The 15,680-nt window shown below is 38.3% G+C and overlaps 1 protein-coding gene across 1 annotated transcript in view; it reads left to right on the top strand.

Annotated features, from left to right (window-relative positions):
- Ncor1 (nuclear receptor corepressor 1) overlaps positions 1 to 15,680 on the top strand; it is a gene marked incomplete in the record, with an annotated part of 160,248 nt that overhangs the window by 121,870 nt on the left and 22,698 nt on the right. The window contains 11 exon segments of the mRNA XM_013522047.1: positions 126 to 246; positions 347 to 448; positions 821 to 921; positions 3,428 to 3,596; positions 5,339 to 5,479; positions 6,802 to 6,885; positions 8,222 to 8,478; positions 8,843 to 9,203; positions 11,946 to 12,173; positions 14,765 to 14,974; positions 15,418 to 15,567. Of these exon segments, the coding sequence (XP_013377501.1) occupies positions 126 to 246; positions 347 to 448; positions 821 to 921; positions 3,428 to 3,596; positions 5,339 to 5,479; positions 6,802 to 6,885; positions 8,222 to 8,478; positions 8,843 to 9,203; positions 11,946 to 12,173; positions 14,765 to 14,974; positions 15,418 to 15,567 (1,924 nt within the window).

Genomic DNA, 15,680 nt, shown 5'->3' with positions numbered 1-15,680 from the left:
TGCATTAGAAGTACTTTTCTTGATTTTAGGTGGCAAAGGTATAGTTTTATAAACAAATGTGAACAATGACTTTATAAATGACTTTGAAAAAAGACAGTGTTTGGTCTTTTAAAATTGTGTTTTAGGGAACACCCGGCACTTATCTGACTTCTCATAATCAGGCTTCCTATACTCAAGAAACAGCTAAACCTTCAGTGGGGTCCATCTCTCTTGGATTGCCGCGGCAGCAGGAATCCACCAAATCAGGTCTGTGAGTTAATAAAGTCATAGTGTATCTGCATTTATAGCATCACAGCCAGCAATTCAGTACTTGATCTCTTCATGTTTCTCTTGGTTTTATGCACAGCTGCTTTGCCCTACATCAAGCAGGAAGAATTTTCTCCCCGAAGCCAAAATTCCCAACCTGAGGGTTTATTGGTTAGGGCCCAACATGAAGGTGTGGTCAGAGGTAAGATAGTATACAGTTTGACAAAAACATTTTAATGGCAGGTTTTCAAGTTTTAGCCTTTAAATTGTAAATTTAGATTTTCTTTCCTTATAAAAATGATTTTAAAACTTTGACGCCTGGCCGTGGGCGTACCTTAGTGTAACATGTGCAAGGCCAGGGGTCTGATCCCAGTACGATGCAAAAACAAAACAGAAAATACTTTGAAGTTCTGTATTTCAACAGTCCCTTTAAATAATTAAATTATAATTTTAGAAGTACATTTCAGTAGTGCCTGCCTTATTCTATCATTATGGGGCAGTTTTCTGGTTCTTTTGGTTTGTCTTTTGGGGCAGAGATATGGGGGTAATTGGTAATGATTTTGTTTTTATTCAGGTACCACAGGAGCCATCCAAGAAGGAAGTATAACTCGGGGAACTCCAACCAGCAAAATTTCAGTAGAGAGCATCCCATCTCTACGGGGCTCTATCACTCAGGTTAATTATCGTATCTCAAATGTACTAAACAATAACTAAGAAAAAAATAGAAGTCTGAGGTTTGACTCATTGTTCTGGATTATGGATCTGGGTCTCAGGGATAATATACATCCCAGATTTACAAAGTATCTGCATAATGTGATCAGTTTAACCACAAGCTATATTTGTATGCAGTGTTTCCTTTGAAAAAAATCACTTATTTGCAAAATGACTGAACAAACATGCTTTAACTTGGTATAGCTCTCAGTATCCTTGTGGCAAAGCTTTTACCATGTATACAGTTTATTTAGAAATCAAGAAAATCATTTCACATTATATACTTCCTTCAGCCTTTTGTAGTTGTGTAATCTCATAAGCTGCTGTTTGAGTCTGATGTGAAACAAGGAAAGTGACTGGTCTTAACAAAAGCATAAGGTCAAATGTCTTCTCCCAGTTTTGGGTTAAATATATTGCTGGGTTTTTTTTCCACCTGGGCGTGGTGGTGCATGCTGTAATCCCAATAGTCTGGGAAGCTAAGACAAGAGTATCACAGGTTCAGTCTCAACCAGAGCAATTTAGTGACTTAATGAGACCCTGTCTCAAAATAAAAAAGGGCTGAGGGAAGGCATGAGGTTCAGTCCTCAGTATGGGGAGTAGGCTTGCCATTTTTTATTAATTTAAGATCCTTTTCCTTATTTGATGTTAATCTTAATTTATAATATATTATTTATTATTTTTTTGGGTTTTTTTGTTGTTTTTTTTTTTCCTGTGATGGGAATTGAACTCACGACCTCACGCTTGCCAGGCAGGCATTGTGCCGCTGAGCCAAATCCCCAGTTCCTTAATTTATAATATAAAACAACCCCTAATCTCTTTAATCATGTAGACGTGGAAGGGGAAGTGTCTGGAGAAACCACTGTGAACTGTTTGTATACTGACACAAGCATTTGCACGAACTGTCACATACTTTCTCATCTTTGTCTTGTTCCTGCTCCCTAGACAGTGTTTCCTAGAGTACGGTCTCTAAACCAGTAACATCAGTGTCACTTGGAAAGCTGATAGTCAAAAACCCTCAGGTCTCCTCTTGAGGTGGGGCCGAGCAATCTTTTTCTGAGCCCCCACTGATTCCACTGAGGTCTTACTGAGTGTGGTCTGTGCACCACAGTACCAGCATTAGTTGGGAGGTTGCTAGAATAATGTGGAGATATAGTCCTCACTCCAGACCTTATATGAACTAGAATCTCTATTTTAACAAGATACCCAGGTGATTCCTCCTTGAGACATGGTTCATATAGTGTGTACCTAATAGTGATCCAAAAAGTTTCATAGTAACTCTTCATATCTCTCCTTCCACATTTGGCTAAAGTATGTGCTTTCATAGCAAACATTTTAATATAGTCAAAAGAAAAGCAAATGGGCCTATATATATTATTTTTCTTCATATTTTTCCCTTTTATTGTAGTATTCAGACATTATGTAGCAAAATAGTGAAGAACCAGGTCAAATAAGGTTGTGTTTTATCTGTTTATTTTAAAATATCGGTCCATGTGATATGAGCACGTCTGAAGTATGTGTTAGGATTTTCACATGTTTATTACTGAGTTCATTTCATGACTAGATGAGTTGAATGTATTATTCTTATTGCTCTCCCTGCTATACAGGTGTAGTCTCAAATAATACTCACTGGAGTTTTAGGGCTTGTCAGAGTAAACTAGGAGCCCTACCTGTGTCAGTGGATCTCTACTCCCGTCACTCTCATTTCAACCCAAGTACTCCCTTTTGCAAAGTGTTCTACTAGGTTTCATGAACCATTTCTCTCTAAGGAAGAGTAAAAAGACGATAGTTATTGATAACTTAACTTAGAAGATTAATGATAGTGAAATTCAGATATGGCCTAAATGAAGTCAGTGTCACAAAACAAAACATGTTTTTTTCCTGTCCTCTTAATGATGATCAAAGGCTATCGCAGCAGAAAATTTGGTCATTGAAAATTCTGTTTCCTCTTACCAGAACATGAAAGTCATAATACGCTATAAATTTAAAACTTAATGTGTGAAGTCTTATTTCTATTAGATATTTTGTAAACATTTTATTACATTTGCATGATTTTAAACCTAAAGATAAACTTTTTTGTTTTTTTTTTTTTTTTTTTTTGTTTTTTTCCGGTACCGGGAACCGAACTCACGACCTTGCGCTTGCCAGTCAGGCGCTTTTGCCGCTGAGCTAAATCCCCAGCCCAAGATAAACTTTTAAGAGTTAATTTAAGTCCCTTAATAGCGGTTTGACTATTAGGTGGAGAACAAAGCTAATTCACTTAGCATTATTTTAAGAAGTTTTTATGACAGGGTTCCAGAAGGTACAGAATTTCTTTGTGTTTATAAAAACTGAAAGTCTGATTTCTTCTCATGTGCTCATGCTGTCTTTGGAAATACAAATCTGACTCAGCATAGGTTAAATTTGCTGAGTATCTTGCACCTCCTCTAACCTTAAGTGACTCTTCTGGCGCCTATGTTTGATTTGATGGCAGGGGACCCCAGCTCTGTCCCAGGCTGGCATACCAACTGAGGCTTTGGTGAAAGGATCCATTTCTAGGATGCCCATTGAAGACAGCAGTCCTGAGAAAGGCAGAGAGGAAACTGCATCCAAAGGCCATGTCATTTACGAAGGCAAAAGTGGACACATCTTATCATATGATAGTAAGTATGGTGGGTGTACAATGAAGCCAATCTTGCAAACACAGACTCTGGCTTTCTCACATTCTTGCTATGGGAAAGTCAGTTTACCTTTGTGGAATCTGTTTTCTCTCAGTGAAAGGGCTTAATAATAATGCCTCTTTAATGAAAGTTTTATGAAAAACCTGACAAAATAGTGGTAAGTTGTTGACAGTGCAGAGCCCATGGGAAGTGTCATGTAAGTGGTAATGTCACCACTGACTAGTCAGTAGACTGGGAAAAGAATCATTAGACTTACATGGCATCATTTTTATTTTAATGAGATTCATATTTATGAGGCAAGAATTGTGAAGTAGATGATTTGATAATCATGGAATTTTTAAATTCTCCTTAGTTTATATTGTGTTTGTTTCTGTGTGTATATGTGAACATTTTCTTTAGATGTATTGTTATATCTTTCCTGTAGTGTTATTTTTATTTTTTGTTTTGGTTTTTTTTTTTTTTTTTTTTTTTTTTTGGGTTTTTTCCGGTACCAGGAACCGAACTCACGACCTTGCGCTTGCCAGGCAGGCGCTTTTGCCGCTGAGCTAAATCCCCAGCCCCTGTAGTGTTATTTTTATGAGAATGATTCAACTATGATGTTAATATTAGCCAAAGGACTGCATTTGAGTTCTCATTTATAACTTATTATGACCTTAGTCACTAGCTATACATCATCTTTCTGTTCAAATACAAAGAAATAAAGTATGTACATAGTACCTGCTGTTGTAAAAATGCCTTCATTTTTTTTTTTTTAAACATTTCTGGTGTATTTCAATTCATATCTTGTTTTTGGGGCAGGAGAGACATTAATTTATATTATCCAAGCCAGAAATCTAAGCATCTTTCCTGTTGGCTTCTTTTCTTTCCACATCCAACAATTCATGGAGTCATTTTTATTCTGTTTCCTGTGGTCTCTGGAATACATCTATTACTCTATATTACTCTCTGCCATTGCTGTCTTTCATTTGGACAATTCAGCGGCCACCTGATCTCCCTGTCTTGAGTCGGACCCATCTTCTAAGCTGTACATGTTGCTACCTTGTGCTCTGTTACCCTTACGATAACTGCAGGCCCCCTCCCTTGGTTTTATCAGCTTTCTGTGACGTACTTACTGCTGTTTGGTTTCCTTCCAACTTTCTCCTTTACTCCTCTATGTTTCCTCTCCCTACAGTCTTGTTCCTCACGCCACTCTTACAGTCAGCATCTACTGAATCTCTTATAACATACCATACTCTGTCTTGTCTGCAGGTCTTTGTGTTCACCATCCCTTCTGCCTATACTCCTTTGCCTTTAACCTAAGCTATTCTTAGCTATTCTTTAGTTCTCAGCTTATATATTATTTTTTCTGGGCAACTGTATTTGAACTTGAAGGCTAGAGGTTTCCATCCCAGCACTCTCACAACACATTGTATTTCTCCATCACACCAAATAGTAAGGACCTATTAAATTACCTGAAACCACCACTGTTGAGTAAGATTTATGAATTTAATTTTTTAAATGTTACCTGTAAGAATAGCTTAAGCTTGGCACATTGTAGTCATTCGATAAATACATTACAATTAATGAAAACATTTCTCTGAATGCCAGTCTTATGCATAGATATATATTGTATCTTATGGCACATTTTTATCTGCTTTTCTTTTTTTTTTTGAACAGACTGAAATTACATTGATTACTTTGTAGCCCTTGAGTTCTGTCTGAACAGTTATTTCTGTGTTCTGTAGATATCAAGAATGCTCGAGAAGGGACTAGGAGTCCAAGAACAGCTCATGAAATCAGTTTAAAAAGAAGCTATGAATCAGTGGAAGGAAATATAAAGCAAGGAATGTCAATGAGGGAGTCTCCTGTATCGGCACCATTAGAGGGTAAAGTGTTGTTTCCAGAACATTATTTGGATATATTTAATTTTGTAAAGTAAGTTTGCATTGTTGAATTCAGTTGTTTTCAATCAATCTCTTTCATTTCTACCCAAAATTTATATTAATGTAATTTTGAGTTTATATTATTATTGTATCTATATAAATCAGAAGGCACATGATAATAAAGTAAAAATTGAACATAATCATAATTAGGTGACCATTAGCTTATTTTTCAGTACCCATACGATTTGTAGACTACCTCCTTTTTGAGTTTAAGAATGTAAAATTCCTACGGCGAGTATGTTGGCACACGCCTGTAGCTCCAGCTATTTGGGGGCTCAGGCAGGAGGGTCTTGAGTCCAAGGCCAGCGTAGGCAACTTAGCAAGACCCTATCTTAAAGGAAAAGAAAATAAATAACAAAAAATGTAAAATTTATTTTTTTTAATTTTAATTTTGAGGCACATATAAAATGAAATGTAATGAATACAGACATAAATTTTAATTCTAGCTTTACCCTTTTTTAGTAGATTTCTCTGTGCCCATTTCTTCCTCTATAAATTAAGAGATTGTACCATCACACTGCATGAGAATTAAAAGACAGCTTTCCAACTTGATGCTGATTATGTGATACACATGATCACTATGTTTGGTTAGGTTTGGTTAATGACTCACCTTCTTTAAAAATCTCAATTAGTCCCAATTAAATTTTACTCTTACGTGAAATACTAAAAGCAAGGTAAATCCTATGTAACATAAGAGCTGGATTTTCATTCTATTAAAAAATAAACATCATCTACCTTTAATTTAGGGTAAATACTATTTTCAATCTTTGATTCATATTTATTGGCAATATAATGTGAAATTTTTGTTTGTTTTTTGGCATTTTTTAAAGACAGGGTCTGACTATATAGTTCAAGCTGGCTTGGAACTTGTAGCCGTCCCCTTGCTTCAGCCTCCTGAGTGCTGGGATTACAGGCATGTGCCGCTGCACCCAGCTAATGTGAAGTTTCTTAAGAGGATTTGCCTTTGATAAAAAAGAATTGAGATTTTAGATTTAGCTTCTAAGTTCATCTTTTTTGATCTGTAATCAGGTGCCTTCTGTGGCCATTTCGTATTTAGAAAAATGTTTCTGAAGAACTATGTGATGCCATATTAAGTATTTCTGACTTCTAGTTTTTTCCATGATATTTTTCTGGATAGTATAGAAATTTAAAATGACATTCCCTCCTCTATAGAGCCTTTATCAAAAAATTTACTCTTAAGAAAGTATATGTGAATTGCCAAATACTTCATATTTAATAGTTGGATTTCTTTCTTGTTTCAAAAGGACTGATATGCCGAGCATTACCCAGGGGGAGCCCTCATTCTGACCTCAAAGAAAGGACAGTGCTGTCTGGCTCCATCATGCAGGGTAAACTTTTGTTTGTTTCACCTTTTTATTTTTAACTGCCTTGCCGGCAAAGTGTTTTGCCATTAATTTTCAAAATAGGGAACCTGCTTTTTGAGATTTTGTACCTTTTGAAATATTAAGTTTTAGCTGTAAGTTTTCCATCTCTGAGCTACGTACTTTCTGCAAGATGATAGCTGCCTAATCTTTTAACTTGGAGGTGGCTTACTATACAAGAACGACTCTGTGACTGTGACAAGTGTTTACTATATCTGGAATAACCCTACAAAATGATGATTGATGAATCCTTACTTGAGAATTTATAAACAGAAAATTGATTAGAAACTGCAAGATGGCAAGGCATTAGTTTTTTTGTTGTTGTTTAAACAAGATAATAGGAGGATAACAATGGTTAATACATTCTGTATTGTTATCTTTAACAATGGCTACAACGAATTGCATCCATTTACCTATAAAAGTCTCCAGTTTATCCTTCTTTATGGCTGAGTAGTACTCCATTGTATGAAAAGACCATATCTTTTTTATTTGTTCCTCAGTTGATAGGCATTTGGATAGTTACCAAGATCTAGCTATTACAAATTGTGCTGCTATAAACATGAGTGGACATATATCGCTGTGATACTGTGTTTTTAATTCTTCTGGGAAGATACCAGACGGGGAATAGCTAGATCAAATAGGACCTGCAATCTTAGTGTTTTGAGTAACCTCCAGACTCATTTCCACAGTGGGTTGCACAGTCTACACTCCCACCAACAGTGGAGAAGCTTTCTTTTTTCCCAACAGCCCTCCAGCATTTGTTATTTGCTGATTTCTTAATAACAGCTATTCTTTCTGGGGTGTTTTTAAAATCTGCATCTCTTAAATGACCAGTGATGTTGAACATTCTTTCATATACTTATTTGCTGTTTGTATTTCTTCATCTGAGAAGTGTGGGCATCATCTCAGTTGACCATTTTTCGATTGGGTCTTTGAATTTGGGAGGTCTGATTTTTTTTTTCCTTTATATGTTCTCGATAGTAATCGTTTGTCTGAGGAACAGCTGGCAAACATTTTTTCCCACATTGTGGGTTGTCTCTTTATTCTGTTGGTGGTTTCTCTTGCTGTGCAGAAAGCTTTTTAAAGTCTTTGCCTATCCCAGTGTCTTCAAGAGTTTTATCTATTCTGTCGTTCAACAGATTTGTTTCTGTTTTAATATTTAGATCTTTGATCCATTTCAAATTTACTTTAGTGCATGGTGAAAGATATGGGTCCAATTTTAATTATCAGTATAATTCAGTAGTGGTGTTGTACAGCTATCAGCATTATTTTAATAAATATGTTTCCTGAATTCTATTTGAAGGCACACCAAGGGCAACAACTGAAAGCTTTGAAGATGGCCTTAAGTATCCCAAACAGATTAAAAGGGAAAGCCCTCCCATTCGAGCCTTTGAAGGTGCCATTACCAAAGGAAAACCATATGATGGCATCACTACCATCAAAGAAATGGGACGTTCCATTCATGAGATTCCACGGCAAGATATTCTAACTCAGGAAAGCCGAAAAACTCCAGAAGTGGTCCAGAGCACGAGGCCAATAATTGAGGGTTCTATTTCCCAGGTAACTAGATCATGGCTCTTTTTGTCATCAGTTCCACTTCAGAGAGACAATTATGAAACATTTTAAAAGTGTGACTTAATAGCCAAAAGTATGTCTTACTGTGTCAGACCTGTTGGAAGTAAACATGAAAATTTTATGTATTCTCTGTCATCAGTTTTTGGTTTTGCTTTTTTGTTCTTTTTTTAATCTATAGTATGCATGGAGTAAATAATTTGAGGAAGAACTCAAGGTCCCTGAAACAGCCACACAGACTGTAAAGGTCACTATGGCACAGTATAACTGCCATAGCCCAAAAGTAGACCCAAGACAGAACAATATCCAGATGATGTGATTATGTATAATGTTTGCTTTTTTTTCCCTTTAGGGCACACCAATAAAGTTTGACAGCAACTCAGGTCAATCTGCTATCAAACACAATGTCAAATCCTTAATAACGGGGCCCAGCAAACTACCCCGTGGAATGCCTCCACTGGAAATTGTACCAGAGAGCATAAAAGTGGTGGAAAGGGGAAAATACGAGGATGTGAAAGCAGGCGAGCCAGTACGTTCACGGCACACATCGGTGGTGAGCTCTGGCCCCTCTGTCCTCAGGTCCACTCTTCATGAAGCACCCAAAGCACAGCTGAGCCCAGGAATTTATGATGACAGCAGTGCTCGGAGGACCCCTGTGAGTTACCAGAATACCATGTCCAGAGGCTCTCCCATGATGAGCAGAACGTCCGATGGTATGTTATTTCTTTACCTCATCCAGTCATTTTTACTAGTTTTTTACCTCTGGCAAATAAGAAATTCCATACTATCAGCTTTACGCTATTATTAGATATATAGGTTCTGCTTATACTAGGGCTATAGAAAGCTACTGGTTTAAAATAGGCATAATTTTACATAAGGCACCAGCATTTAAATAAGTCTGGGTCTGATGAAGCTCTGAAGTTTTCCAGAGTGTATTTAGAGTGGGTTTTTCAGCATGTTGCTTTAGGTCTTTAGTATCTGTTTTGTTGGTCTTTAGTGGGAGCGTAGTCTGATGGTTGGAAGTTCGGCTCTGGAACAAGACTGCTTAGGTTGGAATTAAAGTTTGTACTGTATGAGCTTAGACAAGTTAAATTTTCTGTGCCTTGGTTTTCTCATCCATAAAACGGTAATGTACTACCGAGAGCTGCCTGCACTCTGATGAAGATAAAACGAGGTAGGGGCTGGGGACTTAGCTCAGCGGCAAAAGCGCCTGCCTGGCAAGTGCAAGGTCGTGAGTTCGGTTCCCGGTACCGGAGAAAAACAAAACAACAACAAAAAAAAAAAACAAAAAAACCAAGATAAAACGAGGTAGGACATTTGAAGAACTTAGGATAGTGGCTAGTATGTACAGAGAACTTGATAAATGTACACTCCTCTTACTGTTTTAATCATAATCTCGTGATGCTGGCAGCTGTGTCACTAAGGGAAGAGTCACTGATTTTTTTAACCAGGTGGCCATGAGGCTCTCAAATACACATTCAGTTCTTTTTTAATTTGATTGACACAGGTATTTATTGAGGCCTCATATGCATACTCCTGGGTGGATAGAGAGGTACAGATGAACAGTTTGGGGTAGAGAGGAGCAACACAAGAGAAGGAGGGAGAAAAGTACTTGCTTGTGGGTAGGAGGATGAGACCAAACCTTTCGGCTCTAGTTTGGAGAAACAATTACCCTGCAGGTGGAAAGGTATTACACAGTTGTCTTGGTTACTTTTCTCTCCTTGCTGAGACAAAACACCCAAAGCCCAAAATGAAGGAAGGAAAGGTTTATTTAGCTTACAGTTTGTGGAGGTTTCAGTCCATGCTTGGCTGGCTCCGAGGCAGAAGATAGCAAAGCAACAAGAGCAAAGAGAATGGCAGTGGAACAGCAAAGCAGCCAGAGCAAAAGGGAGGAATGGTGGCAAGCAGCCTCTTTCCCTCCCTTACACTGTAAACAGGCTACCCCCACCTAAGGGGCGTGTAGCTCTCACATAATCTCCATGCCCTCCTCTTGCACAGGCTCAGGATGTATACAAAGTAAGCACCCTGGCTTCCTGCTGAGTCACTTAGCCAAACCTCTAGACTCCCCAAGTTGACACAGTGTATCAACCATAACAACAACTGAACAAGTTGTGATAGACTAGTGTGATTTCTTAGTTTTGACTAACAGATTTGTTTGATCGTAGCAAAAAGTACTATCAAAGTTTTAGTTATTAGATGGTTGTGATGACTGTACAACATAATGCCACTGAATTGTATTTTTTAAAATGGCATGTTTGGCTGGGTGTGGTGGCACACGCCTGTAGTCCCAGTACTCACTCAGGAGGTTGAGGCAGGAGGATTGCCACAAGCTCAAGGCCAGATTGGGTTACAAAGTAAGTTCAAGGCCAGCCTGAACTACCTAGCAAGATCCTGTCTCCAAAAAAAAGGTACATCTATTTATTTACTCTGTTTGTGTATGTGTGTGTGTGTGAGAGAGAGAGAGACAGAGATTTAAGGATTCACCCCAGAGTATTAGCACTGGGATTGCCAGTTTTTTTTATTTTTAGACACAAGGTCTCTCTGAGTCTCTTAAGTTGCCCAGGCTGGGCTTGAATTTGCAAACTTCCTTCCTCAGCTTCCCAAGGAGCTAGGATTACAGATGTGTGCCACCATGCTTAGCTTAAAATGACACACTTTTATTTTACCACAGAGTGGTGGTTGTGAAAGGCTTGGATATGATAAGCAAGGATGAGGCATTCTAACCATTCTGAATAATATCATTTAGAAAAGGAGAAGCTGGAGCAGGGAGGAAAACAGATGTTATTGAGGTGGATGTTGTTGAAATAATGAGAAAATCATCGGACAAACAGCAAAGAAAATCATTAGTGTAACTCATTATTGGCAGATACCAAGGTGGTTGGGAAACACAGGCAATGAGAGAAAACTGAGGATTCCTACAAGAGAGACCAGAAGAATGTAGAATGTTAGTGTCATACAGAAAGCAAGGTCATTGTAATGGAACTTCATTAACTTCAGAATCGGATCATAAGATGGAACAATACTAGTTAGACTTTGCCAAAGTAGACAGTCCCTTCTAGGTCGCAAGGCTTCCTACTTACACTTGCATATTCTGAAAAGCTGAATATTAAGTGTTTAGGAGAAAGATGATCAAGCTATTTATGTAGTTGAGAAATGAATTAATATGGTCATACTTTGTCTTTTTCTCTATTTATTCATTCATTCATGTGAGAAAGAAAGACTGGGGATTGAACCCAGGGCCTTTGCACTGAACTACACCCCCAGCCCCCATTCATGCATTCATTCTTTCATTCATTCTTTCATTTGGAGACAGGGCCTCACTAACTTGCTCACACTGGGCTCAAGCTTTCAGTCCTTCTGCCAGGCCTCCCAGAGTACTGGGATTACAACATGTGCCACCACAACTGGCCTACTAGTTTTCTTAAGGATTTTTGGCATTGGCTCTTTTTTTCCAGTTACGATTTCTTCTAGCAAGTCTGCCAATCATGAAAGGAAGTCGACACTGACCCCTACCCAAAGGGAAAGTATATCAGCCAAGTCTCCAGTGCCTGGGGTGGATCCTGTTGTGAGCCACAGCCCATTTGATCCCCATCACAGGGGCAGCACTGCGGGAGAGGTTTATCGGAGCCACCTTCCCACGCACTTGGATCCAGCCATGCCTTTTCACAGGGCTTTGGATCCAGGTAAGCATGACATGTACGGAAGCCTATGGCAGAGAAATAATATATCTGTGTGACTTTTAAATTTTCTATTATAGTTCAGTATGCAGACAACTGTACATATGCAGCTCAGTAAATTTTTGCACACTGAAGACCTCATGTTACCAGCACCCAAATCAAGAAATAAAACGTTGCTGGCACCCTTTAAAGAACTAAAAATACTATAATAAATATCTGAAAAGCCATGTTATTTGATGGTAACTGGTGAAGCTAATTGAAAATGTGGGTAAACATGAGGAATTATTTTTAAAGACAGGCATACCTTAAACATGCTATTTGACAACAGAAAGAGATGGTTGTTTACCTAAGTCTTGATCTGAGTTGCAAGTTCGGCTTTATTTTTTCATTTTTTATGTTTTGGGTTTTTTGTTTTTTTTGTTTTTTTGAGACAGGGTCTTACCTTGTAGTGCAGGTTGGCCTTGAACTCGCAGCTATCCTCGTGTCAGCCTCCTGAGGGCTTGGATTATAGGCGTGTGCCACCACGTCTAGCTTGGCGTTATTTTTTTAAGTGAAGCTAGAATTTGAAGATAGCTTCAAGTAGTCCAAATACAGAATCTTTCCAGATTTTTGTCCTGTCCTTAAAATTGTAGTGTGCATACCTGATTGAATATTGAATCTTTCCAAAGCAGCCAACTCAATTTTCAGAGAAACAATTCTTTTCTTTCCTCTTTCATTGATTTTCAGACTATTTCATTAGCTATATAACTTAATGACAAGTACAACTGGAAGAAATTTGTTCACCATCTGTAATGTTGGTGAACGTGGCTCTGGTAGTTGCATGAGTGTTCAGGTTACTAACGAGCAGTCTGTGCTGGCCCAGGACAGCACACTTTATACCGCGAGAAGAGCGGTGACAGCCTGGGTCCTGGTCCTTGCTCCTCTCTGTTGCTGCCAGCTGAGCCTAAGTATATGTGCTCTCTGCTCAGACCTCTAAATTCATTTCTTGTTACATCCTTTGAATTGAAAGTGGGACACAGAATACGTGTGTCTCACCTTGAAAAGCAGTTTTTCATTATTAGTTAATATGCCCATTTAAAAAGCCAAGAATCTAAAAGTTTATATTTCATACTAGCAAAAAACCTGTAGAAGACATTTTATCTGAGTTCTGTCAGTGCCATCAAATTATATGTTGCTTGAAAAAATTAAGTTTCAGAGGACCCCAAACCTGGTGTAGAGTCCCTAACATACAGTGGTTTATTCCCTTTAGGAGTTTTAAACTTCGTATTTGTGTGACAATGATAGATGATCAGCAGGAACTGTATTTCACATTGTGAATTTTCTGGAACTAATAACATGGTGCAATCCTCTCACTATGCTGGGCAGTAGTAGTGAGCCACAGCTCCCAGTGAGCCCTATAGTCCAGAGGGAAAACAGCAATATTGTCAACTGTGCTGTTATTTTGCTAAGTCATCTAGTAGGTTAGGCATATTCAGTCCTGTATTTTCTTTTTTTTTCTCTTTGTTCTTTTTTTCTTTCTTTCCTTCTTTCCTGTTTGCCTTCTTTCCTTCTTCCCCTCCCTCTCCTTCCCTTCCTCCTCCTCCTCTCTTTCCCCCACCCCCACCCACCCCTCTGTTTTTTTGAGACAGGGTCTCACTCTGTAGTCCAGGCTGGCATTGAACTCACTGTGTAGCCTAGGCTGTCCTTGAACTCACAGTAACCCTACCTCAGCCCCCCAAGTGCTGGGATTACAGGTGTGTACCACCACTCCTGGCCATTTTCAATTTAAGATATTTTCAGTTTACAGTAGTAGGTTTATTGGATATAGCCCTATCCTTAGTCCAGAAGCATCTGTACTTTTGGGGCTATCTCTCGCGATGAGATGCACAGAGTTAGTTGACAGATGTTGGGGCTTCAAGTTCTGGATGAAAGCGAAACAGATGTTCTAGAAAAAATACCCGCAGATTTTCTAGGGAGAACATACACATACAAAATTATTCACTGATGTTCTTAGAATTGTTTATAGTTTCTGTTTAGTGTCTGTGATAGCTCTTTATTTTGCAGCAGTTGCATTTGCTTGTCCTTCTTGAGCTTGAGCTGGATTATAAATATTTTGAAGTTAGAGATACTGTCTTCTGCTTTTTACCACACTTAACCCTTCATCATACCTTGCATCATGTTCTAGCCAAAAGATTGCCAAACCTGTAGCTTATAGGCCAATTCATGATGCAACCTTTTTCTGTAAATAAAGTTTCATTAGTACCCAGTCACACCCATTTGTTTATCAGTAGCTTCTTTTGTACTACAGTGACAAAAGTGAGCAGCTGTGACAGATGCTGCATGGCCCACAAAGCCTAAAACATTTAGTATGTGACCTTTTACAAGAAGAAGTTGGGCGATCTCTATTCCAAACATAGGCACTAGTTTAAATGCTTGTAGACTAATCAATTTTACCAACAGGAAAGTAAGGCTGTTGTGTCATAGAGTGTTTTCATGTATATACTTGGTTGTATTTGAATAAGCAGTACTACAGAAACTAATTTTACTTTCAAACAGCTGAAAATATACTTCAGGTGAAAACATAATACTCCATGCTTTTCTCTCATTCTCTCACTCAGCAGCGGCTGCATACCTGTTTCAGAGACAGCTTTCACCAACTCCGGGCTACCCAAGTCAGTATCAGCTTTATGCAATGGAGAACACAAGACAGACAATCCTCAATGATTATATTACCTCACAGCAGATGCAAGTGAACTTGCGCCCAGATGTAGCCAGAGGGCTGTCACCACGGGAGCAGCCGCTGGGTCTCCCGTATCCAGCAACAAGAGGTGTGTGTTTTTGGTCTTTAGATATTTTAGAATTTACTATGTTTACTCAGTAATTAATAAATACTTGTTGAATGGATGATGGAAAGAGAAAGGAAGGCCAAATACTTCTCTCCATAGTCTTTAGCCCTAGAAAGAAAACAAAATAATTTATTGGGACAGAGTATTTTGTGGACACTGAAATAACTAAATCGTTGTGCTATGCATTTGAAATCCACACTCTCTTCAACCTGCTATATTGTGAGGTCACTGAGTTGGAGCACAATGTCTAATTACCTTCTCTAGATTCAAGATCTTAAAAAGTGATCATGACCTTAGATATTTTTATTTATGCTGTATACAAATTATCATTGGGTTATATACAGATGGACAAAATCTACAATCCATGTATAGTTCTGTGCCTTTAGAATAAAATTTAACATAAAGTGTACTTGTCTTTTGGATAGGAATTATTGACCTGACCAATATGCCTCCAGCAATTTTAGTGCCTCATCCAGGAGGAACAAGCACTCCTCCCATGGACAGAATCACTTATATTCCTGGTACACAGATTACTTTCCCTCCCAGGCCATATAACTCTGCATCTATGTCCCCAGGTAAGATGCCACAGTTACACACTTAATAGGACCAACTTGCTTAGATTTTTACAACATAGCCTTTTAAGGTGTTTTGGGCAGGTTTTCCCATTTGTTGTGCTATTTTCCATTTA

The sequence above is a fragment of the Chinchilla lanigera genome, unplaced genomic scaffold, assembly GCF_000276665.1.
Source record: "Chinchilla lanigera isolate Chin_1 unplaced genomic scaffold, ChiLan1.0 scaffold00066, whole genome shotgun sequence".
Lineage (NCBI taxonomy): Eukaryota > Metazoa > Chordata > Mammalia > Rodentia > Chinchillidae > Chinchilla > Chinchilla lanigera.
Note: the sequence above shows the minus strand (reverse complement) of the source record. Positions and strands in the feature narration are given on the sequence as shown.